This window comes from Nyctibius grandis, chromosome Z, assembly GCF_013368605.1.
Source record: "Nyctibius grandis isolate bNycGra1 chromosome Z, bNycGra1.pri, whole genome shotgun sequence".
NCBI lineage: Eukaryota > Metazoa > Chordata > Aves > Nyctibiiformes > Nyctibiidae > Nyctibius > Nyctibius grandis.
Window position 1 is genome coordinate 26,644,030 of NC_090695.1, and position 23,560 is coordinate 26,667,589.

Here is a 23,560-nt window from a genome sequence, read left to right on the forward strand (position 1 = left end):
GCTATTCTGTTCTGTTCTATTCTACTTTGATTGTTCTTTGTAGCAATTATTAAAGCTCAGTGTTAGAAAAGTGCAACAGAGCTTCAAAAACATGTACAAAGTTGATCTCTGTCAGCTTCTTTGCACACACAAAATAAGCTCACATAGGCAGAAACTCAGGAGCTGTACATTAGCACTTTAAGAAAATGGCTTATTAGCTTAAATCTGAGGGATAATTTATATCTTTCTTATTAGACCCATTCCCTGCAGAGGCATTTCCTGGCTCCCTCAGGCAAGAGCAGTCTAGTCCAGGGAACAGGTTGCAGCAGGACCTACTTGAACATATCTTTCCTCTGCAGACAAATGAACTCGGAGAGCAACAGAAGTGGGAGCAATTCCAGCTCCATCCTCCTCCTCCCTTCCTAGCAAGGCACACAGGAAGGAGGGAAGTGGGCTGGTCTTGCAATGAGACTCAGTAAGGTATTTCTCCACAAAGGCAATGCCCCTCTGCTTCACAAGGCTTTCCCAGAGCTTTTTGGGAGATGCTACCTCTTTCATAACAGAGCTGCTTCATGGCAGAGCCCAAGTGCTCAATCCAGGCTCCCAGTTAAAACATATATCCACTAGACTATTATAACAATTAAACAATGTAGGTAAACAACAGGGAAACACGTTTCCAGGTTTTCCATGAGAAATTCATACTCACAGAAAACATTTGTTCAGCATCACTCTCACCACATCTGGGAAAAGCACTTCTCCACTGCTTCCCACCCCATTCTGCAAGGCACGACCAAAGCACCTTCTCAAGTCTGCCAAAAACCTCTGACACTGACCTATCGCTAAAACACGAAGAGACTAAAAGCACCATTATCAGCATTTAAAAGTAGGTAATTAAGCCCTAATTCTCGTATCAGTACAAAAGAGCAAAAACAACAGAAATAAATTATGATATATGCACTACCTGAGATGGGGACACTGTGCTCCTACAGGGTGATGTTTGTTCTGAGCTTGTTCCAGACACTGAAGCTGGAAACACATCCCAACTGGCATATTTCTTCTGCATTTCTAAATATAGAAGCAACTTAGGCTTAATATTTATCCTCTAGGTACCAAAACCCAAACTAGATAAGTCACACAGGCGCCTCATGTTTGGAAAATGGGCCAAGTGGCCTGAATACAGGGCAGCTTTGAGGCGATGGACCCAGAGGACTTCACTGGGCCAGATTCCTGACAATGCACCAGTTGCTAGGTGTCTTTGACACTGTTTCCACAAGTTCAACCTCTCTCCCACTCTTTCCTTTCCCTAATAAGCCTATTTATATCCCCAGAAACCTGGAAAAATGTAACAGGGAGTTACAGGTTTATTTCTATGTGTCGGTATGCTTAAGCCTGCTTCTCAGGGTCCATGTGGACCTCACATAGTTCAATCCCCATTTAATCAAAGCAAGGGGAAGGATGTGCCACTTCACCATCTCAGGATATAAACACAGCTCCTGGTCACAGCTGGTTTCTCAGGTTGGATGCTGGGGAAGGTCCCTGCCCTCAAGTTCACACAGTGTTGATTCTGATGGACTTGTAGAGGACGCAAATTCTAAATCCAAGGGGCATTTACTGAGAACAGCCAGCCATTATCATACTTAGATTTACACCTGAGTGGCTCAAAAGAAGTACCCAACTCTAGTGAACCACCACAGGGACACACAGGAACTGGAGATCCCTCAAACACCATCCAAGCCTGTAACAGCAGAGAAATTCAGGCAGCCACATCAACATCTCCAACTCCAAAAGGATACCAGAAATTGTACAGAAGAAAAAGAGCATGGGAGAAACCCTTAGTCCACTGAAGCCAGGAGGAGTTTTGACACCGATTTAATGAGAGCCAAGATTATCATAGCAATCCTTGAAACAAAAACCAAAAAAGCACGCAGGAGGACTGGGGAGAGGAGGCTGCAGCTACGGGGGCTTTAAGACAGACATCCACCCAGCTCTAAATGCATTAAACCTGTGGCTGAGCAAGTGTTTGGTAGCTTTGACCTCTCTGGGACCCATACAGGAAAGCATACCTTTTATTACCAGTGAAAACACTGCCCTGACACCAGTGCCAAGGAGGAGATTAGGAAGGTTTGTGTTTTTAACAGGATTTATAGGTCTAGGCACTCTTTCAATGTAACCAAACAGGTTTTTCAAACGTATGTTTTCCTTTGGTTTCCCTAGGGTGCTCAAGAGCTGACTGAGTCGGGCACACGGCAGCAGGGCTCCCCCAGCCCCACATCCCGGGTGGGGAGCTCCCCATAGCCTCAGGAGAAGAGGTCCCACCTCCAGCCATGCTCTGACCCTCTTCTGCATCCCAGTGAGGGACTGGGGCAGGCTCCCTGCGAGGAGAAGAGGGGAAGGGAGGTAGCAAACCCTCACCACTGAGGCACGGCGGCATCCAGGCAGGCAGGACGGGCCAAAGGAGCAACCATGGCACTTCCAGTGTACCTGATCGCTACTCTGCTGCAAGTCCCCTCGTGCCCTAATAAATAACTGGCTCTTAACCTGAACTGAGGTACTTCCACTTTGAATTCATTTAGGTAACACCATCTTCTTCACCAGCAACTTGCCCCAGCAAAGCAGGTGCAACACAAAAAGACCTTCAGTGGGTTTCCAGATCCAGGCCATCGTGCTGGCTAACACTTAAACCTCAACAATTTGTCCCTATCCTTGCATACACAGCCTGGATAAATCTATTTTCCCAAAAGCCTTTTACCACAAAAATAATACATTCTAAAGTACGCTAAAAATGGCCTTACCAAACTATATAAGCAACATAATAGCTTGAGAAATAACGTTTTATCCAGCATTTTCAAGGATATTATCTGTAAATATAATGGTACAGACAGACACCACATTTGTAATTACATGTTCTAAGAAAAATATCCGTGTGGGGTAAAAAAATGGCTTCTTTGTTCCCAAAATGCAAGTCCCAGCATATTGAAGTACATGCAAATCCCCAAGTATTGCTAGCAATAATGGGGCTTTTTTCCCCTCTATGTAAGCTGCCACTAGCCACTACAATTCAACATAAATATTTCTTCACTGTTCAAAAGACTCGCTTCAGAAAATCTTTATATTCTAAGGTGAATTGTTTAAACATATTTCACTTGTGCTTAGACAAGAGTAGTGGCAAGGTATTTTCCCTGAGCAGCCATACAGTTTTAATGACCTTTACTGCAACTTAGCTGCAACTATGAACAATCCTACACAAAAGGTGCTAAAAAAGCAGTAGGGAAATTGTAAATAAACACAGAACAACCATACCCAAACCATTAATAACAAGGACAACGTTACAAACATGCCTTTCTAATGTTCAGTGATATTTTCATAATGTCCACCAGACAGTTCTTGACGAGAGATTGCAGTAAACATTGTCAGAGACTTGTTTAAGGAAGTGCGTGCCCTATTTGAAAGGAAAGCAATGGGATTCAAGGCTAAATACACAATGAAACAGCAATTACACCCAGGAAAGGAAAGGAGTAACAACTGAAAAACAAAATGGGAGATAAAAGCTGAATATTTCTCTATAAGCATTAACTTTCTACCTGTATAGCAAATAACATCTTAAATGAAATAGGGGTTTTTTTCCCCAATTGGATGACTTAAGAGAAGAAGCAACTGAGTATAATTAATTTCTTTTCTATCCAGAGTAACAGAACGAGCATAACTCCACATACGGACTGGAGACAAGGTATGCGATGATATGGTCATATTTAGTATTACACGTTGCCCAAAAGCCTACATGTAGATGTTTATAAAAATTAAATATGCACATATGGTTGCTTTGAGAAAAGCCAGTCTTCTGCTGATTTACACTGCAAAACTCCACCAGCACCCCGAGAACCTCACTCATTTGCACCAAGTAAAACATCTGTCTTCAGCCTCCACATCTGCACACAAGACACTACCTGCATGCTGGAAATGCGCCAGGGCCGATTCTCAAAAAAACATCAGCTTTACGCACCAAGTATTTGTAGGTACTCCTTCAGCATGAGGCAGCTTTGTGAGAAATGCAGAGGAAGCATTTGCACAGACAACTCTGGGCACAAGAAAGAAGTATCTCACCCACATTCACTTAAGGTGAGACAGCACAAGGAAAGCCCGATGACTAGCAGCTGAGGCACTCTCCATTCTCATCAAAAGAGTGAGAAATAAGCATTCAGTGACCACTTGCACCCCAGAATATAATATGAAGGATGCTTCTAGCAAGGTCCCAGCACAACCTTGAAGAGAAAAGCACTAACAGAGAAATTTTCTAATGAAGACCAATAAGCTGCCCTCTTCTGATAGGAAATATCAGCAAGTTCATCATTTTGATTTAGATGCAGTGCCTTTTTAAAAGGAAAAATAAGTGCTGGTAGAAGCTATTCCCACCATTTTGCCTGATAAGCAGCCAAAATAAACTGGAAAAAAATAAAGCATTGTTACATCCAAACTAATGACAAAAGTACACTCCAAGCAAAAAAGACATGAAGGATGGAAGAGATCCTGAGAAGTCAACTAGCTGTCTCCTCTGCCTCAAGGCAGATGAACACTGCCCAAGTTATTCCTCAAAGATGGGTTTTGTCCACCCTGATCTGAAAGCAGCCCCGCATTACCTAACTCACAGCACTGGGAACTCAGTCCCACCCAAACAGTTCCCTGCCTGGCCTCTCCCACCTTCCGCAGATGGTACATATTTTGGCTTTTTTTAAGGGCCTAGCAAGTCTTTGGTCTTGATAACACGATAGCTAGGTGATATGAAATGGCCAGCAATGCGCCAGAAGGCCGCACTAAATAATTCAGCGCAGCCTCTGTTTCTGTACAGCTGTTTCACGCACAAGCTGAGCTCTAGCCTGTTGATAACTTTGGAGATGGATTCTTTTTTAATTTGTTTTGAAGAAGAGGAGAGATTAAGGGTTGTGTTTTATTTTGCTGGGTTTTAATATGAGATCGGCCTTAAACCTTGTGGGTTTTCAGTCAGGCTTATTGCAATACTCCTCCCTCGGTGACAAACTGAAGTACATCTGCTGTACTGGGAGTTTCTGAAATTGCATACACCGGCATTTTCCCAAAGTTGATGCCTTCTCACCAGCCTCAACACAGGCTCACTCTCTTCAGAGACACAGGCAGAAGAACAAGTTTCTTCTTGAGAACTGTAAGATTTGGCCCCAGGAAAAGGAATTAGAATCCAACAGAACCAAAAAAAACACAGGTATCTAAAATACAGCTTATTTACTGTAAAACCAAATACGATTCCTCTAAAAACAAGAAACCCAGTAACAGGTAATGACATACATATGTCTGCAAGTCTCTACACTGTTCTGCACTGCTAAGTTGCCTTTAACGTTATCCACTTTAAAAAGAAACACATACTAGACATACTGATGCATTTAATTCAGTGCACATGTAATGTGCCCAGATGCTCCCCAGGTCCTTACTTTCTACAGAGCCATCTTATCACAAAAAACTGCCGTCCTCAGTTCTCAGTCCTGCTTCTACCGTTGCACCCTCTCAGTCAGCCCTTTGCTTTTTGTTTAGTTTCTGTCAGCTCTTCTGGCTGTCATTGCTTTCATCCCTGCTGCAAAGCACCATCCCCAAAAAGATGTCAAGCACAAACACAGCAGGAGCTTAGGGTTCACCAAGGTTGCAAGGGAAGCCTGGCACAATTTTAGGCCACAAACATGGTGTGCAGCGAGGAGTTGGTCAAAAAAGCATAACACTGTGATGCAGGCATCACGCAAAGCTTTCACGCTGCACTGCTGTAACAGTATACAGGGTGATGGCAGGGCAAAGGAACATCTAGGGTACTGCAGGGATTAACTCATAATGGAAGACCAAAAGGCACATAAACACAGCATAACTCGAACAACCAGCCATTTCAGAAATAGATTCTAGTGCCAAGTGCAGAAGCTCAGACACTTTACAGGATCACAAGAAGGTGGCTGCAGGAACTCAGCCAAGAGTGAGTAACCCCCCAATGACTCTGCAAATCATAAAGATTAACAGAATGAAAGCATCCACTGATTTCCTCCTCAGCACAGGCTGGAAACACTAATCTACCATTTAAAGGTACAGCAAGATCATTTACATGTCACCATTAGCAACACCCAGCCTCACTAACTGACCCATGCCAGACCTGGGCACACCACCTCATTTTTGTTGAATTAGTGACAGCACAGGATACGGAGCTCATGCCAGCTTTGTGCTTTTTATGCCTGCTGTATGTCAGCAGCAAGAAAAGAGACAGTACCTGCTCTAGCTGCTGGTGTAGAATAAATCTACCAATATTTTTAAACAATCTGAACCAGAAAGCAAGTTTATAGCAAATCAGCACTTTGCATCACATGGCCACTATTTTCTTTAATTTGCCACCAGCGGTCTTAAAGCTGTCTTTAGTGGACCATGAAACTGTGACAACAGGCAAGATGAGAAAGTTTTCAGCCTCCCATAAGGCAAAGTAATCAATAGTTGTAGAGAATGGGATATCTTCTAATTCTGGAACTCCTGGATAAAAATTAAAATAGCCTGCATGCCTTTATCAGAGAAAAGGAAAAAAAAAAAAGGAAGAAGAAAAAAAAAAATCTTTTCAAGCGTTACACAGTGCCAAAACATGTATTAACTTTCTTGATGGTCTGTCGTTAAAAATATCATTCAGTGTTTTACTGTCAATGGCAATACAATTTATGTTGGTGCATAAAATCATACAGAGGAATTAAGAAGCTTGGGAATGAGGTGTTCACATACACAGGTCAGAAAACTTCTGCAATAAGGCATATCAATAAAAAATGAACATCCTTTCTGACATGTAACTGTTAACTAAAAAAAAGGAGTCACCTCTTTTAATTGACTTGATTTAAAATATATAAATCAGATTACTTATTATTCTCATGTCCTATGTGACATCATGGCTCTACTGTTGCAGACACTACACAAATACATGTAAGCACAAAGGCCCTGCCCAGAAAAATCCCAGTCTGAGGGCTGAACGAGAAAACAAAAAATACAGGAAAAATAATACACTATGGGCGCAAAAAATGATCTGACTGCTGATGGACATGCTTTGAAGTACCCACTCTTTTTCTTCATATCTTTTAAAATAGATCCAATTCTTTCACATGTATTTCCTCAGTCTCATTCTGGCAGCAACTTCATCCAAACACTGGCCAGCCTGTGCACATTCTTCTGTGTGCCCCCATGCAAGCTGCCCACGACAGACCTGACCAGGCTCCCACAGGGGTCAACAACGAAACACTCATGACTCCAGCAAGCACTGGATCAGGCTAGCAAGCACAGCTCCATGCATTAGCAAATGCATGCTGGAAGCCCAACACACATTTACATTTTAAATCACCTTTCTCTTTTGTGTTTTGAAATCACCGTCTAAACAAGACAGTGGTTTCAGCCTGGCTGAACACACACACTGGTCTAGGATATGGCCAACCCTACTGGAACAGCAAAGAACATGAAAGCACAGGATGGGCAAGACTGGCTTCTTTCCACAAAGTGCTGGCTAGAAGAGACTGAACACATGGCAAGAGCAGAAAATCCAAATCTGTATCCCACCACTCTATCCCTTTCCACCCATCTTCCCACCTCAGCTCTTCTTAGTTCAGCATGGAGGAACTCGGAAGGCACACAGCTTGGCAAGGCAGACGATCAACTACCCACTTTGGGATCAATATGTAAGTCCTACTGCCACTTCCTACTCATATCATGCAAAAGCATGCTGGAATCGTGTATCAGTTTGAACTTCAGTTCAATCATTTAGAAAACAGAATAACAGTGTTGAATTATTTCTGTTAATTCTGTTTCCCAGTTCTCATACACATGAAACCCATGCATTTGTGAAGAAGGTAACCATTACAGCTCATTTGTCCTTCTAGCTCTAACTAGGCATACAAATAACATACTTTAGAAAAAAACATTTGGCATTTCTTCCTGCCAAACAAGATGATTCACAACTTTTTAACTGTCTCACCAGTTAAAGTGTTTTCAGAGACCCTCTGCCTCTGGACCTCTGAACATTTTCCAGCAGATGTGCTCAAACTATTCCCAGACACACTGCTACAGTACAAATAAAACCCTGCTATTTAATCACATTTTGCATGGGCCTCAGTGCAGAACTGAAAACTTCAGAAGCATTCAGAATTGTGTGAATATCAGTGTGCACTTTACCACTGTCGTCAGCTGGAGCAGCATCAGCCAACACAGAGCACTTTGGAAAACTCTCACCTTTGAGTTAAAAACAGTCCAAACAGCTAGAAGTTGCTGACAGAGTACCAAATCAAGCCAATCGCTGGATATGCTTTAAAATCTTCTTTTCAAATTGAACCTTCTACCACCCTTTGCTTTCTGATCTTTTCAACAGGACTTTGACTCCTAATCTGAAATTTTTCATTTCCTCTGCTGTAGAACAGCCATATGCATTCCATAACTGGCCTTGAAGTAGTTTACGTAAATGTCCATTAAGAAACTCTGTAATTATTTTTCCCATTCCATGCCACTGCTGTCAAGCATGCAGATGGAACAACAGTACCAGGGCTAATTCAATGGGGGAGCATGAAAGCCAGCAATGGGGCAAGGCAGGATGGCCCCTGGCAGCTGGCTGGACAAAGCTCCCCTTGCTTCATTCCTTGGCCAGTGCCTACTGGCTTATGTCTTTTTTTACTGGATAACGAAATGAGCTTATTTGTGAACTAAAACATTTTAGAATTAATTCTGATTACCATGTTTCTCACCTACAGAAATCCAGGTAGTTAAATTGTCCATCAGTACAGCAGGCTTTGCTTTGAAGAACCTTGGGCATGAAATATGTCCCTTATTTCACCTTCTTCTCTCTGTTCCTTACTCAAATGCCTTCTACGGCCAAGGTACCTGTGAATAAGCAGTCGTGTTTTCAACTGCGTCCCAGAGATTTACGCCAGCTCATCCTCAAGGAACCACAAGATCCCAGACTAAGAAAACAGAGAAGATGCTAATAAACCTGGCCATAGCCCAGGTGTTTGCCCAAAAACTTCTGGAAGGAGGGTATATCCTTTGAAAAAGTAACAAAAGATCAAAAGAACTTTAAAATTGTTACTTAATGACAGAAGGAAATAAACCAGCAGGGATCCAAGGGATAATTAACTGAGGTTGTAATACAGACATGCCATCACAGGGATAGGCTACACATACATTGCATGTGATAAAAAAGCTGCCAGACTGTCTTGCCCACACCAGCATCTAATTTCCAATTTTGCACGCCTACTCTCTCTTAAGAGAGAGTCAACCTCTTGGGCCAGCAGTTAATGTGGAGGCAGCAGGGAAGCTATACTGTCATCTCAACTTGTTTGGAGCAAGTCCACCTAGAAGGCCAGCCACGGCCACCAGCCTGTGCTCACTCCTCCTCCTTCGCTGCTAACAAGGCTAAGCTTCAGTGGTGCCAATGGTGAAGGGAAACGCTGGTGTGGTTGGAGCCTAAGATTGCAGGTGCATAGGAACTAGCACTCAAATTCAGGACACGCTGCCTCAAGTGCTCCAAACCCTCATGGGAACAACCCTTGGCCTCGATACGTCCCGCTTCACTGCAGAACAAGGGGACAAAGTTCAAGACATGGTTCTTCTGGCTCCCATTTATTCTCGGAGGGGAGATGGCCGTGAATGCAGACTTGATGCACTTCCCTCTCTCTGCACTCCTTTCTTTGGAACTGTAAATGAGACGGGATGCACCTTCCCTGATGGGACACGCCATGAGCAAGCTGCATTAGAAGCAGTTTCCACTTACCAGCAAAGCAAAGCAAACTACCACGCATAAAAATGTTCTTCATACAGACATATTTAACTTCTAAACCGGTCACAGAGGAAGGGTGCTGCCCCATCCTAGGTTAGAATCTGAGAAACCTTGACAGGAGTGTGTTTCACCGCACCGTTCTTGCATTTTAGGCACCTTGCTTCACTTACATCACCTCAGACCTTCTTTGTAAATGAAGTTAAATTACATCTCCTGACTACAAAAGAGCATTGTGAGGAAGAGTGCACTACAAAGATCACCAGGCACTGACGTTATTACAGTGATGGAAAACATAGGCTCCTAAAATAGAGAGCATTAAGTCAATAGCACATCGCCTGGAGTAAATCACCAACCCAAACAAACAAATAGCCAGACAAGCAAAGAACAGCATGACCATGCAAACTCCGTGAAGACCACTAAGAGGAAACATACTGGACAGAAAAAAGTCGGGGAAAAAGAAACCCTAGAACACTTGACACGCTTGGCACTCTGCAGACCCAGCCCAGGCAAAGACCATTGCCAAGCTTATCCAAGGTGAGAGAGTCTCCAGGCACTCAGATGCCCTGTGGCTGCAAGCAGCCTGGTGCTACATCCTACTCTCAGCCCTCCCCAATCCAGTCAGACGAAAACCTGCTGAACCCTCACTGTTTGTAGGAATACTTCCATACATCAGTACTAAACAGTGAATACATAAGCACCCCTCCCTCCCTGGCACCTATGTTTCACCAAAGAAGCTGCAACAGTATCAGAAACAAAACCCAACCCCAAACAAAAACAAACCACAGAGACACTTAAGAGGGAGAGACTTGGTGTAGCAGAATACAAGAGAAGTTAATTAAGCTTTGACCTCGAGCACTTTTAGCCAACTTCAGTGGTTGTAGGCAGGAGCATGTGATACCTTAGGAAAGGGCATTTCGAGAACAGTATGCAATGTACAGTACAGGACCAAGTGGAAGTTTTATATTCCAGGAGATCTTGAGTCTCGAAGCTGGGAGCCCATGTTTCTGCCTCTTCCCAGAGAATTAACGTCCAAATACTCCTTTGGAAAGACTTGGCACATAACCTCCAGCAGCACCTCCTGGGGAGATGAGGTTCCTCTGATGTCTATAGGGAACTGCTGTGGCTATCCTCCATGGCTCAGCATTTCTTTATTTCTCTCTGCCTCTCCCATGGGAAACATTCATCAGGCTCTCAGCAGAGAATAATTTACAAACTTCTGAGATCACTTATTTTCTGCTCTTGAGAGTTGACTACTCTCACAGTATGTTTTCCCCACAGCAGCAAGATATTTTTTTGCCAATGTCAAAGATCAATGTTGGTAATCAATAACTTTTCTTTAAAACAAACAAAAAGTCAAACAAAAACCAGTCACCTACCATTAAATAAGAAGGAAGGATTTTCCATGAGAAAGATTTGTTTTTCCACACTAGAAACCGCTTTCAATAGGAGGAACAACTGCCATACATAAATTCTTTCATATCTGAAAGTGGTTCATCTAATATTTTGGTTTTTGTCTTTCACAGATAAGTCTTTTTTTCATCCACAATGAAACCAGTGGCTGCCTAAAGACAGCATGGTCTTATTCCATATACTGTGTTCAGTACCCGATGAAATGAAAAGACTCAACTTGCTGTTCTCCTTACAGAAAGGACTGAATAAATATAATTTTATTTGTATTAGTTTAAAAAGCATAATTTAGGAGGGTAAAAGCTATTTAAATTCAAGTTCTACTTACTTAAACAATACATTATTAGCATTGAAAGACGAGACAACATGTATGATGTTTCAGTTTACCCTTGGCTACTCAATCCTGAAAATTAGACTGGCTTATAAGGAGTAATTTTATGATGTGGTTAACAGTACTGTGCTGCCTACAGGCCGGAAACAGGCTCCTCAAATTAACTGAAAAGCATGTGCTTCAAATATTTAATTTTCTGTTTCATTACCATTTTTCTTAAACCATGACATTTATGTGTGTTTTAATTAGATTTTAATCATATTACTGCCACAAAAATTACATATGAAGCGAAGTGTATCAAAATAATGCATTTTTGAAATGCAGTAATTTCATGGTGTATTTTTAAATTATATTTCACAAAAATTATATTACCCAGCAAGGTCCTTGAGCTTTCTGAATGCATTTCCTCTTACGTAACGAAAAAGAAACAGTCGTCACTTGGCTGACCAGATTACGAGGAGTATTTTAGATTTGCAAAGAAATTCAGTACTGACGAAGCGTGACAGTTTGAAGTTACAGCGCAGTATGGATGCACCCTCCAGCTGTGGAACAGCCACTCACATGCAGCAAGTCAACAAAGTACCTTGCATATAATCTTTAAAAATGTGTATTATAAACACAGAACTGCAGTTATTCTCAGATAATTTGACATGAAGCCTCTCAGACAGACATTCTTGGAATAAGTAAGAGTGTAAAATCCACTTGATATAGATGCTAAACATGCTCAATTACAGTGTGAAAAGCATCCTAATTTTGAACGCAGCATACAGTAGATCTTTGTCTCAAAGATCAAAAACCTATGCTTTCATAGAGCCTGGAAAGAAGGGATTACCTCCTACCTTTTGACCACTTCCACTTTTCCTGCGGAAATAGTATGTTATAACCATATGCTGACGTTTTTAAAGTTTCATGTGAACAGTACGCAACTGCCATGACATGATATTCTGTAGTTCCACTGTGCCCTTTAAAAGGGACTGGAACACATCAGAGAAATACCTGAATTCACTGCAGTGCAAATATTTGTCATGGTCCCTCAGTCTTCCAAAGAGATGCTTTCTCTGTCCCTGCTTATGGATGAAGACTCAACAGATTTTACACAAGCTCAGCTAGCCAGAGAACTACTTAATGAAAACTGTCTAAGTAACTGCACCGTCTAATTTAAATGCTGATTTGATTGTGTTCTCCAGCAAAAGTCAGGCAAATAAAGCAGGAGCAGTTGGAAGGACTTTCCAGAACTGATGAAGTAATTGGACCCAACTAAGGGAAAAAAAAATGGACTCAAGGACTTTTTCAAGATGGACAGGTCTCTTTGATCTTCTCAGACGCACTGACAAGTACTCAGATTAGGAACAATATTGTGACAGGCAAGACTGTGAAGCTGCAACACTTCCAGACATTAACTCACCAGAGCAACTATATCAACCTGAGATGATCAGTATAAGATCTTCTAAGACCTCCCCAAGTTTTAGATGGGTGTTGAGAGACAACCTTGAATCTTTCTCAGTCACCTTAGGGTGTTCACATAGCCCCTTCCCATTCCCTGCAGAAGCCCTGAAAGCTTTACATACCCTCGTTCCCATGTACACACACTCACCTACACAAAATATAGGAGGCTGTTAAAAAATTACTAGAGTCCCAGTTTCTGGGAAACTCACTCTACGTGCTCCTGCTGCAAGCCTCTGGAAGTCCATGTTTCACCACTATCCTCAAGCTTAGTAGGATACTGGGGACCCAGAGGAAAGACACCACCTCCACCTGCTCCCCCACAAGAAAACAGGTTGGTGACCACCTAACAGCAATCCAAACCACTCTCATCAGGTTTCTAGCAAGTTAGGAGACCCCTCTGGGATTTACCTTCCTGGGTTGGTAAGAGGCTCTGGACCACAACCAGCAAGTTACCAAAGCTCCAGTCCAGTACAGGCTCTCACTTGTGCAAAGCTTAGGGCAAATGTTCCCAACTATAATCACATTCTCACATCCAAGTGACTAATACACCCCAAGCCCTCTCTGTCTCTACCTGATGAGTCCCGAGTTCTTAAGACATGTATCACTATTAGTCCCCAAATGCACAGCTTTGTACCATGCTCTTATTAACTGGAGTAAATAAAAGGTGGGAAAACTCTATCTTCCCATGTAATAACTGATTTCTCCTCAGTACTAACAAGCATCTCCCAATATTATGATGTACACAGATTTCACAAGCCTACATGTGGGTCTCAGGGTTATAATCAAAATATTAAACAGAAGCCTTAAGTATGATCCTTAAGGAGTCTCACTTCTAATATCATTCTCTCTACCCTAATAACTGTTCATGCAGTATCCACATATCCTTATCTCTTTATATTAATCTCCACCTTCTTTACCTTCCATAAGAATTTCCTATGAGACACGGTATCAAATGTTTCACTTTCAACAACTTGGATTAAGCCCATTTCACTACCCTTCTCTAAGCGGTCAGTTATCTCACAGTGGGAAGATAATCAGATCAGTCTGATGCAGCCACCTATGATAAAACCATGTTGAATTTTATCCATTAGCACCATGTCCTTGATTATTCTCTCTGTCAAAATCTGTTTTTAAAACCTTGCACCACACAATCAACACCACATGAGCAGGCATCACAAATCCCTCCCCCCCACCGCCTTTAAAGATATTGCATCTAATTTTTGCAAGCCTGAGGTTCCCACTCCCAAGCTGACAAATACAACGGAAACTGCTGCTGGTGCCTTAGCAATCCTATGTTCCTTCAGTACTCTGGGGTACAGATTATTTGTACTTCTCTATTTCCATCCCCACCTCATCACAATAAGCAGATAGTTGTTTTGTTTCTGTCTTTGCTTCACCTTTTGCCATCCTTTAGAAAACCATTCAGTGCCTTCCCACTATCCTCCTAGACACCAGCATTCACGTACCCCTTGCATTCTCATTGCAAACCATGGCAGAACAAGCCGAAAAAGACAACCATGGTTTACTAATAATAATGACTAGATTGCCCAAGTTTTAATCTTCATACTCACATCCCATTGAAGGCACGAAGTAAATTAAGGCACCAAGTAAATTAAGTAAATCTAAAGCATGTCCTCACTCCTGTTACTACCTGTTTTTGAACTCTGAGTTCACCTATTTTAAGCAATCACTTCAGGTTTTGCAGAAAAAAATCCATTTGATTACAAACTTCAACTTACTCATTTTTTGACATAACATACAATTTCCTGCTTTGAGGAGGTGGAGAGCACAGTAATTTGGAATTTTACAGGGAAAAACAGCCGTAAATTGTAGGAAAGAGAGACTGAGTGGTGTCTCTTCACAGGCAGTAACTCTGCTTTTGAAAACTGCAATTGAGACTGCTGAAGGAGAAGAAAATAATGACCATAAAGGGGAAATAATTTTAAACTTACTTCGGAGAACTGAGACACAGTACTGAAAATCATCATCCCCACACATGCCTCCATCAGCCAGCAACATTCAACAGCTTGCAGTCTCAGACAATCAGAAAATGGTTTTTGGTTTCATTCACCCTGCTTTTGAATGAGCCATTACCCAAAAGAAAGCGACTCTCCAAGCAGAAGCCTAGTGTTATAGAACTTACATAAAGAGGTACTTCAGCGCAGCTCAGCTCCATTGTCACAGCATCTAGAAACAGAATAAACCAGTGGAATTATTACACACCCATCAGGAGGCATTGATATCATTATACCCCATTCACGTCTGCAAACTAAGTCGACATCTTCCAGAATTAGGGGGGAAAAAAGATACTAAGCTTATCAGCTATCCAGTTGCCCCAAATTTCACCAGAATAAGGAAATGCTGGTATACTGATGCCTGTGTAAGGCTGGAGGAGGGGTGGCTGGTCTTAGTTAACATGCTGTGTGCTTTTCACACAATAGACACAGTAAACAAAACAGGTCAGGCTGAGCCCAGCTGCTGAGACATTCATAGTTGCAGCAAATGAAGTAGTGGGAATTGCAGCACTCCTTATCTCTAGAGGCAAAAAAATGGAATCTGACCTCAAGATGTAGTTGTAGCAACTTTTACTCCACACCAACATCCCAAACGGCTGGTGCTGCTTTTTTAACTACTTCATAGAAGATATCCCCAAGGCAGGTCATCTTAACTACCCTAAACAGCAAGCTACTGATACAAGTCGTCACTGGAATTACTATAATTACAGTCATCATAGCAACTCTGATTTCTATTATAATCTTTCAAACTCACTAGATCCTCAAAATTCATACTCTAAAAATAATATTCCTGTCAAATAAGAAAAGCATACCAGAAGGAACTTCACATCTTTAAAACAGCAAGGTGGGCTCAACACCTACGCACAAGTCGTCTTCTACTTCTAGCTGAAACAGGCTACAAAAAAAGAGAGCCTGTCTTAAGAGAAAGCTGTCTCAGCTCAGATGTGGCCTTGTTTTTACAGCTGAACAGTTTCCAAGAACAACACAGTTGTGCAGCTCATTGCTTGTTAATGCATAGGTACAGCCTGCTATGAGTCAGATAGGATTTGAGAAGTTCCCTGCCTACAAACTGCAGAAATTAAATGCACAGCTTCAATCAAAAACAAAAGTGACCCACCCACCACCCCAGCACACACTCCTTTTAAACTACCAGTCTGTTAATACTCATCTCCTGGTGCCCATCAATTCATCTACATTCACAAGTACCTACATTCTTGCGGTTTGACCTCAGTATAATCTTAAAACAGGAGGCAAAACCCTTTACTAAATCACTGGCCACAAACGTTCAGCTAAAAAAAAAATCCTTTAATATTTTAAGAAAAGGGTATCAAGGCAAACAGTAATCCAGCCAGCCTAGTCAGCAACAAGACTCAGAGAGAAAGGTTTCTTATTTTCTTCAGAGGGAGGAGGTATCCCACAGCTGACTCCAAGGTGTCTCGCTCTGACAGACAAAGCTCTGGAACAGCATCCTGAACCCAACCTTAAGAGCAGCAGCATGAGAAGCGCAGCCCTGTTTGTACAGAAGAAAACAGGGTTACAAGAGAAATTAAGAAACCATAACATTAATTCCACAAGGAGTATTTTAAGATGGAGCTTTTCACAAGTGTCACCTTACAGAACAGACGAAGCACATTAACTTCCATCCCAGACCTGTCACCAACTCACAATTACCGCCACACAGAGATTACGTACATACAGGGCATCACTTCACAGTTAACTGAAATAAGAGACATGCCAGCCAGCTGTTTTACACCGCTGCTCTGCTCTGCTGTATAAAATCCCTTCACCTTCAATGGTTCTCCCTCTTTAAAGCAACACATACAAACCAAACTCCACCATCTCCTCTGCAAGAAAACATGAGCACATTCAAATCATTATGCCATGCCAACAGAGTAAGACCTACTCCTGATTACTTCTGTCATATGACTATCTTGACCTCCAGAGCCTCAAGAGACACATCTCAACATCTTCCTCCTCTGCAAGGATGAGAAAGGCAGGTATCCAGTCTAGTCTACCTATTCTACTGCAAGTGTGCACAAAAAAAAGGCATAATTTAGCCCTTCCTTTGGGGGATTATTATTGCACTACCAGTACAATAAACTTCTTGTGTGTTGGATAATACAAACACAATTCATTGGAGAGATGATGCCATCCTGACTTCAGTTCCCTTCACCGTTCGCTTGTGTCACACTGTGGATCCCCCGAGAGCTTGCGCGTTCGGAAATAGTAAGTACCTAGCTGAGTACAAATCCTGAGTGGATAACTAACCTGAAGATTTAGGTCATCCGAAGCAATCAATGTTTTCCATACAGCACTGACTAGAATCATGTTGAAATACAATCAGTACTTTTGACGTGTGCTCCCCTTACAAACCAGCTTATAATGGTGTTTCCTGGATACAAAGGTGTACCTAATGGTACTTTTTGCTTCCTGCAGAAGAACCAATAAATATCAACATGCAGCACTAACTGACCTCTTCTGCTTTTCTCACACTCTCAAGAGTGCTGGTTGTTTAGAAAAAAGTTATACACGAATGGCTCATGTCTCTCCTCCACCTGGGGCTTACAGTAACTCAGCTTGGCTGCTGGAAGTGGATGGGAGGGGCAGGAAGAAGAAGAGGATGCACATAGGGAGGAAATACTCAGCTCTGGCTACAGAGCTGCTCTAGTACAACCTCCGTTTCAGAGCAAGGGACTGGAGGAGACACTATCAAATGCACCCTACCGCTCACCTCTGTATGGCAAAGAGCTGCTCACTTCCCCAAAAAGCAGGGTTCCCAGTGCCCGAGAGGTGCCGTGCAGACAACCACTCTCAGGTGCTGAGGAGCAGTCTTGCTCCACACAGCAAGCGGAGGGTTGAGCTGCCCGACATCATGGATATACATCATTTCACAGAGCAACACCTGATCTCTTCCTCTGACATCCGTGCCTCTGACACAGAAACCAGCAGGACGGGCATCTAACAGACAAACAGGTCCAGTTTCAGGCATTGCCTACAAATATTGAGCTCACGCCAACATCAGCAGTAGCAGGACTCATCTATACACAGAAAAACCTCTTTTAAGCATCCATTTTAGCAGTAAATGTAACAGAAGCATTTATTGTGATGTGCTGCAAACTGGAGAGACTTGCAGTGTATGCTTCAGTCAAGTAGAGGTAAATATACAAAAAAAGAACAAAAAGTCTTGAAAATAATTTTACTTAACTAACTTTTTTTTCAATCTACAATCTCCCCCTTAAACCTAGTGTCGAATGCTACTGCCAGTCTCCTTACCAGCTCAAGTTATTGAGATGAACATCAACAAGTATTCTGGGTTTTATCAAAGATGCAAGACGTTTCAATAATCCCTCCAGCACTTTTCCTCACCCAATATTTTATTTATTGGTTGCCAATTATGGGACTCTTATATATCCAATTTCTTTCAACATCACAAATTTTAGCATTTTTTAGCATGGTTTCCCCAATTATCAAGACATGTTAGAAGGACCACAACAAGGAAATAAACCAATGGAAAATAAAAACATCAGGTATTGACTTAACTACATTTTAATGGAAAAGACATGAGTTATCAAACCTTTTTACTCTGCACACACTGAAGAAATTAGATAAGGGAAAGCATTATCTAAATCTCAGCAGAAAAGCACTTCTACTGGTTGACAAAGTGACCCGTCAGCCAACACTGTGACTACTATGTGGCTGCCCTAGCACCTACTGTGTACCATCAGTATTTTCCTAAACACAAAAGGGACACTTCCTGATCCTACAGCAACCTGGCTTACTACTCACAACTTGACTTTCTCCTCTTGCCTATAAATAAAGCATATAACTGTGGGAGAAAGACACAGAGAAGGCAAAGACAGGACTCTGTCTTTGATGCTGCTCTGTGATCCAGCAGCCACTCGTATGGACTTCACTTAACCCAGGGCTCCAATTCTGCCGTAACAAGCCTCCATGGCTCATTAAGCAGCACCAGACCACAGTTTGTGCAAGCCTTGCAAATGGCTGCAAAGTATAAGCAGTGGTATAAAATATACATTGCTTACTTCTCTTCCACGCATCAGTTCAAAGATAACAAAACACAAGGTCTTTGGACCCTGCTCTCTATATTCTCCTTTCAGACCATAATCCCACACCTCTATGCCACAGACCACTACTGCTGTTTCATAAATTGTCAAGCAACTGACTGAACATCAAAACTGTAAGATACGTAAATAAATCCCCAATGATGCTTCACAGGTGCCTTGGAATTCAATTCTTCCTTTTTTAATTATTTTTATTTTTTGGCAATGGTCACATTGAAACTCGTGTCTAGAAAATACTGAGAATTACAGTCTTACTACCACCACCAAGACAAGCACACTAAATCTTTATTTCTGATCAACTGAAGCAACAGGAAAGCAAGGGTGCATCCCACTCAGAGACCACTGGCAGGCAGGCAGGAATCCCCAGAGCATAATTTGTGATGCTTTAAAATCTAACATCTTTGTCTAAGCAAAATGTCTTGTGCATTATAAAAGTCTAGCAGTGCACGCATATTAAGAGGTCTTCTAATAAAAGTCTAGCAGTGCACGCATATTAAGAGGTCTTCTACCAAGCTCTCTTCCACTGGATGACTGTTACACATGACCATTACCACTGTTTTATTATTTTTTACCATGCAATAGTCTGTAGGAGGAGGGTTGCTACATCAACCCACAGGACAGCCTCTAAGATGAATACGAATTATTGTACATACTGTGTTTATGCTTCTCAGATCTTAATGCTCTTCAAAAACAGTGAGATTCCAGTGCGGTGCTCACAGACCAGCCAGTTTCCATTAACAATGTTCATCCCACTGCTTCCTCTCAACAAGCACAGCAACTGAACCAAACTGTATTATTTCATTTACAGATTCCATCCGAGTTACGGTACATATGTATACCTAAAGGCTTGCTCACAGCTTCCCAAGCACCAGGAACCACGCTGTGCAGCGATGAGGTCTAACGTTGTACAGAATGTTCTTTCAGGTGCAGGTCCTTGCTCTGGACCTGATTAAAAGGCGTTGGAAGAATTAAATGAAAGGAAAACTCAGAGTTTGACACCTTTACAGCCAAGGTTTTTGACATCATCTTTCATTTTTACACGTGGATCTCCTGAACATCTAGAGCACAGGGGACAGGAGCAGGACACAAAGTAAAACCCTCAGCTAGCAGCTGCACAAGCACATTTGTTTACTGCCTTCTAACAGTATTCAAACTGAGAGGTAAAATAAACCCTTGCCTATTAAATAACGAAGTGGCTTGCACTGGTGTTGATTACTTCAGCGCACATTAGTTGCTCTTGAAGCAAGTGAACAGAAGAAATGAGCTAAATGCCTTTTAAAATAGCTGTCTTTTCAACAATTTGAGACAAAAAGAAACCTAAATCTTCCTCCAAAAAACATCACCCATCCGTGGCTATCATATTTCTTTAATTTGTTAAAGCCACAGCCACTTTGTGCTCCTTAGCAAGGAAAATATTTAAAGTCTCCAAAAGAGGGCCACATTTTTTAACCTTCTAAAAATAGACTTGGATTTTAAAACACAAAAACAACTCTTAGAAAAATGCCTTTTAGACAGAAGCCTGATACTGAGGTTGGCAAAATATATTCTTTATGCATTGTTGTATTAACATTATTAATGTAGCATTTTCATTTCAACTAAAAATAAAATGGGGCTCTAGATTTTAGAAACCTTAGAAAAGTGAAACATGAGTTATACATTACTGAAATCATTCATTTTTTAATAAAAGCAAATGTATATGTAAGCTCACTAAAGCAAAATAAAATCTGTTTGATACCATTGCCGGACATCTGTCTCAGCTCACTTACTCCTTTTAATGCCCATTTTGACAGAGATGGTAGCTTTCTAATGCTGAATTTTTTAATGGCTGTTAGAGTTTACTACTCCCTAGTTTGGGTACTGTGAAGCCATGAGACCAGAGCAAAAGCAAACTCTTTAAAGAGTTCATACAGCACAGTTGCACAATTTACTGACAAGGTAGCAAAGAAGTGGACCAGAAACATTTGGTTCTACAAATGCATTCAAATGCATGCTCCAATGCTATCTGTGACACTTCATGATCACTCAGGCTTGGCCACCCACCAAACTGATATAACTAATGAACAAAGTTAGTGTATATACTGTGTGTTTCACAACGCTTTTGTAATTTGCATTCCACCTTCATTAACAGCTAGAACAGCACAACAAGCCATTAAGAGCAAGGAACAAATTTTCGATACCAAAAGTCATTAGATATAGTTCTGATATTCACAGAAGCAGCTTCCATTGAGAAGGGCTACTATTCCACCTCACAGCCCTCTTCTAATTATAATGTACTTTAGTGGTACCCACTTGTCTTAACGATGCTGAGCTGGAAACATAGAATGCACACAGCTCAACTAGTCAGTAGGACGATCTGTAAATTTTTCAAAATTCTACAATTTTTTAAGAATTTCAGCCGGCAACATTGAGGAAAATTCCAAAAACATTCCTGAGACAGAGGGTGAGAAGATGCTACAGATGCAGTAATATTCAAGCTAATACAGAAGAGAGAAAAAGGAGTGCTCCAGTCAAAAAGTATGAAAACTCCTGGTGCAAATGAACACTTCTGTAGCTTCAATACTTGGGCACAAACATGCATGGTAATACAAATTCTGCTTGCTGTTCTAGGTAGTACCTTAGAACCTAAAAGACTTATTCGTGGAAGGCACAGAGAATGTATGTTCCTGCCCTGAGACTACTGTATCCCCCCATCTATAAAGAGGAAATTGAGACATGCAGGTGCCGACTGACTGATGTGTGGCCATGCAGAGAGCTTGTTTTTGGCTGGCAAAGCCAAAACTGGAACTGGATCTTTCTAAGTCACTATATTAGCCATAGGCTATCCTTCCTGTATCCTGGTGCAAATTCTCTTAAACGTGTTATTCAAATCAAAAGAATGTCGGGCCATTTCACACACCATACCTTTCTGAAAAGGCCCCACAAAGGACCTATTCTCGGGGGAGACAGCGGGAACTTCTCCTGAATAACAGCAGCAGTTTCAGATGGAGAAAAGGAATACTCCTCCCTGATATTACATAACAAAATGTTGGCAGAAATGTCTAATTTACAAGTCAGCTGAGAAGGCCAGATGAGTTTCCTGGTAGATTATTATGATCACTTTCTTTTTCGCACTCAATATTCAAACACCACTTTGGAAAAAGAAAAGCACTTAAATACTCAGATCTTTTCACCAGATTTTGTCCTGTCGATTTTTCATACCGAAGTCACAGAACACAGTTCATTTTTTACCTATGTGGAAAAATCCCTCTTACTCAAATGCCTCCTGAAATCCTATTTCCACAAAGTGTGGCAGAGAGCAAATTACCTCTACAAAAGAAAAAACTTGTGTCAGCTGTTAGGCTTTCTATAGCATTCCTGTGCCTTACAATGCCTTATGAGAAAAACTACCCCCATTTTCGTACAGGACCAAATACAGAGGCAGTGGTAAGTCCATAAAAACGATGAAGGACTTCAAAGCCTTTTTTCTGTGTAAGAAACACTGTGCAGGTTGAAAACTCGGGCAACTCTAAGCTGCACACACCAGTGTCCCAACAAAACGCTGCCAATGACTGCTTCGAAAGTTGTTTCTCAGAATTTTACCGTTAAAAAACTTTTCATTTCCTTTACACTTTTCGGTTGTTAAAGAAGTTAAAGCAAATAAGTTAAAAACTTCTTTTGCTTCGGCTGAGAAAGGCAAGCACTTTCATGATTAAAACCAAATACCTTGTCCATTTTGGGACAAGAACTGAAAAAAATACGAGCAGCTCTTACGGCAAAATAACGAACAAGACAAAAAAAAACCTGTATGTAAAAAAAAAAAAAAAATCCTCCCTCTCCCCACTTCTGGGACTTCGGACAGCGACTGACAGCCCACAAGAAACGTTTTGCTCGGAGAGGAGCGGAGCCGCCCGGCCGCACCGCGCACAGCGGCGACAGGACCGCGCGTCTTCGCTTGACGCCGCGCCCAGTGGAGGCAGAGGGACACCCGCCACCTCCCCCAGCCCAACCCAGCGGCCCCGGCCCGCAGCCCACTCGCCCCGCGGGCTGCCGGGCAGCAGGCGCCGCGGGACGGGCTCCCCCCGCCGGCCCGAGGGCAGCGGCCGCCTTACCTACGCGGGGTGTCCCGGGCGAGGCTCTGCCGTCGCCGCCACCCGCGCTGCTGGGGTCGGCGGCGCTGCCCAGCCGCCGCCGGGGCCGCGCCTGCGGGAAGCCGCGGATGCACCGCCCTGCGCCCCAGCAGCCCGCGGGGCGAGGGAACAAAGCCGCGCTGGGATAGCCCTGCGCACAGGGAGGGTAGTGCCTGTCCCCGCCGGGGACGAAGCAGCCGTAGCCGCGCTTGCTCGACGGGGTGGGCGGGAAGGCGGGACCCCCGCGGGGAGCCTTGCGCGGCCCCGACGGCGCCCCGGCCCCGGGAGGGGGAGCGCCGGCCCCCAGCGCCTTTCGGAGGGGAGCGCTGCCCCCTCCCGGCCGGAGCGCGGCTGCAGACCGCAAGGTGCGAGCCCGTGGCGGGGCAGGCGGGACAGGGGCAGCCCCC

At 42.7% G+C, this 23,560-nt stretch overlaps 1 protein-coding gene across 1 annotated transcript in view; it reads right to left on the minus strand.

The window, feature by feature from the left end:
- Nucleotides 1-23,182, minus strand: part of ARHGEF28 (Rho guanine nucleotide exchange factor 28) — a 127,574-nt gene extending 104,392 nt beyond the window's left edge. Inside the window, exons 1-2 of the mRNA XM_068422497.1 lie at nucleotides 23,136-23,182; nucleotides 15,094-15,137 (exon numbers count right to left, since the gene is read on the minus strand). Coding sequence (XP_068278598.1) covers nucleotides 15,094-15,126 — 33 coding nt within the window. The 5' untranslated portion in view covers nucleotides 15,127-15,137; nucleotides 23,136-23,182. The remainder of the gene's footprint in view (nucleotides 1-15,093; nucleotides 15,138-23,135) is intronic.
- Nucleotides 23,183-23,560: the final 378 nt, after the last annotated feature.